This window comes from Phytophthora parasitica (assembly GCF_000247585.1).
Source record: "Phytophthora parasitica INRA-310 unplaced genomic scaffold supercont2.73, whole genome shotgun sequence".
Classification (NCBI taxonomy): Eukaryota; Oomycota; class Peronosporomycetes; order Peronosporales; family Peronosporaceae; genus Phytophthora; species Phytophthora nicotianae.
In genome coordinates, this window is record NW_008649059.1 from 178677 (window position 1) to 180634 (window position 1958).

The 1958-nt window shown below is 56.1% G+C and overlaps 1 protein-coding gene across 1 annotated transcript; it reads left to right on the forward strand.

Moving 5' to 3' along the window:
• Positions 1-246: 246 nt before the first annotated feature.
• Positions 247-1812, forward strand: PPTG_17693 (hypothetical protein; the record flags this gene model as incomplete). The annotated part of the gene is made up of 3 exons (XM_008915645.1): positions 247-809; positions 1028-1662; positions 1799-1812. 3 exons carry the CDS (start codon positions 247-249, stop codon positions 1810-1812), a joined length of 1212 nt encoding a protein of 403 aa, XP_008913893.1.
• Positions 1813-1958: the final 146 nt, after the last annotated feature.

Genomic DNA, 1958 nt, shown 5'->3' on the forward strand with positions numbered 1-1958 from the left:
GTTGACTCGCGCAATGGGTGCGCGCAGCCTGTGGTGAGCTTACATGTGCAACATGTATGCTGTAGAATACAGGGTGATGAATGAAATACAAGTTCACTTATCCTACACTCAACCTCTTATCCTGTATTGCCATTCCTAAAAATTCTTTTGAATGTGTATTTTGGTTTCACGGTTTGGATCTTGTAGAATTTTTCTTAGGATGATAGAAACCCAGCGAGAAATTCAACATAACGACTTGGGGCGATCATGCTCCTGGAAGGACGCCATGATTGTATGAAGGCGACGCGGCCGGAGGAGGCCGCAGGTGAGGCTACGGCCGAGCTCAAGCGCGAGTCCTTCTCTGCCTGCAACGAGCTAACGGATCAGCGACGACACGAGGAGGAGCTGCTGGCGGCATTCGCTGTCGCGCGTGTGCTGGCGCGACGTAAACTTCCCCACGAGACATTTATGGAGTACAAGAAGGCACTGCGCCACGCTGGAGAGAGCTACGTCATTCCGGAGCCCTACTACGTAGTGGCCTTTATCAACGGCGTGGGCTGCGAACAGCTTGCGCACCTGCTACGAGAATCCAAGCCCGAAGATCTCGACGCCGCTGCCAAGGAGGCAATCCTACTGCAGCGCAGCGACGGGGCAGGCCCGTCACTGCTCACAGAGCAGAGAAAGCGGCCACGCGCGGCGGTGCGTCAGGAATTCCGTCGCGGTCATGAGCAGCCAAGGAAACGCCCGCGCCGAGACTCTGGGTGCTGCTTCGTGTGCCGCCAGTTCGGCCACTTCGCGCGCGAGTGCCCAGAGCGTTGGGACGATCCATAGTAAGGTCAAAGGAGGCTGGGGGTGGAGCAGATGGAGACAGAACCTTCCTTATGAGGTAGGGTGGGGTGGCTGTCTATTTGTATTATGTATACATGCTTTTCTTGGAGGTGTCGATGGACCAGATATGAGGATGCTATAATATGTGTAGGAAACGAGGATCTGGATAAGACGTTACGTCTTCAATATGAAGGGGGACGAGGAGCCCTCGGTGCTTTAGCGGTATGCAGCGTTCATTCATTTTTGAATTCGCTTCGCAAGCTCAACAGCCAACACCCCGTCGCACCGCGACAACTCCCGCTCAGCGTCCGCGCTCGTGCCCGACTCGTGACTCACCTTCGACCACAATGATTTACTCCACGGCCATCTTTCGGACTGTCATTGCGCTCTCGACGGTAGCTGCGACCACCCAAGCTACGGTGGTGGGTCCTCACCCTTCAACCCAGGGGTCCAAGCGCGGCAAGAGCACGGCACGATACATTGATACAGCGGCGGACTTGTACGAGGCCTCAGTGTTGAATGTGGCTTCCCCAAACAGCTACGTTAAGGCTGCAGTAAACACCAAGACTGGTGTGAACCTGCGCACGATCACATCACCGGACGCCACGGGTGGCACGTTTTCTTACGCCAGCCCGACCAATTCGGCAGGAGCCGTCACGCTCATCAAGCAATCCGATGCAACAAACACGTACGTCGTCCAGTCGCCGAGGACTGACAAGGGTGTCAAGAGCACCTCGTCGTACGGCACAAATGTTGGAGGCCACACTAACGTCAAGAAGGGAGGCCCATACAGCGGACACAGCAAGAAGCGCGGAGAACAAGGCGGCTACAGTACGAACGTCGGTGTCGGTATCGGTACTATCCTCGATGTCCTCAATGGGTACGGCGCCACAGGTCAGCAGAGCGGCTACAGCCAGAACGATCGTGTTGTCCACGACACGTATGGCAATAACGGCGCCACGGGTGGTGAACGCAGTAGCTACGGCAACAGCGACCACGGTGTGAAAAAGGGAGGGCGTGGCAAGCAGGACAGCAAGAAGATAGGTACTGGTGCGCACATGCCGATGCCACCGTCGATGGAACGCAACCCCAATGTGCCAGCTTCTGCAACTCTTAACCCCACGAGCGGCTACGGCGGCAATAATGGTAAC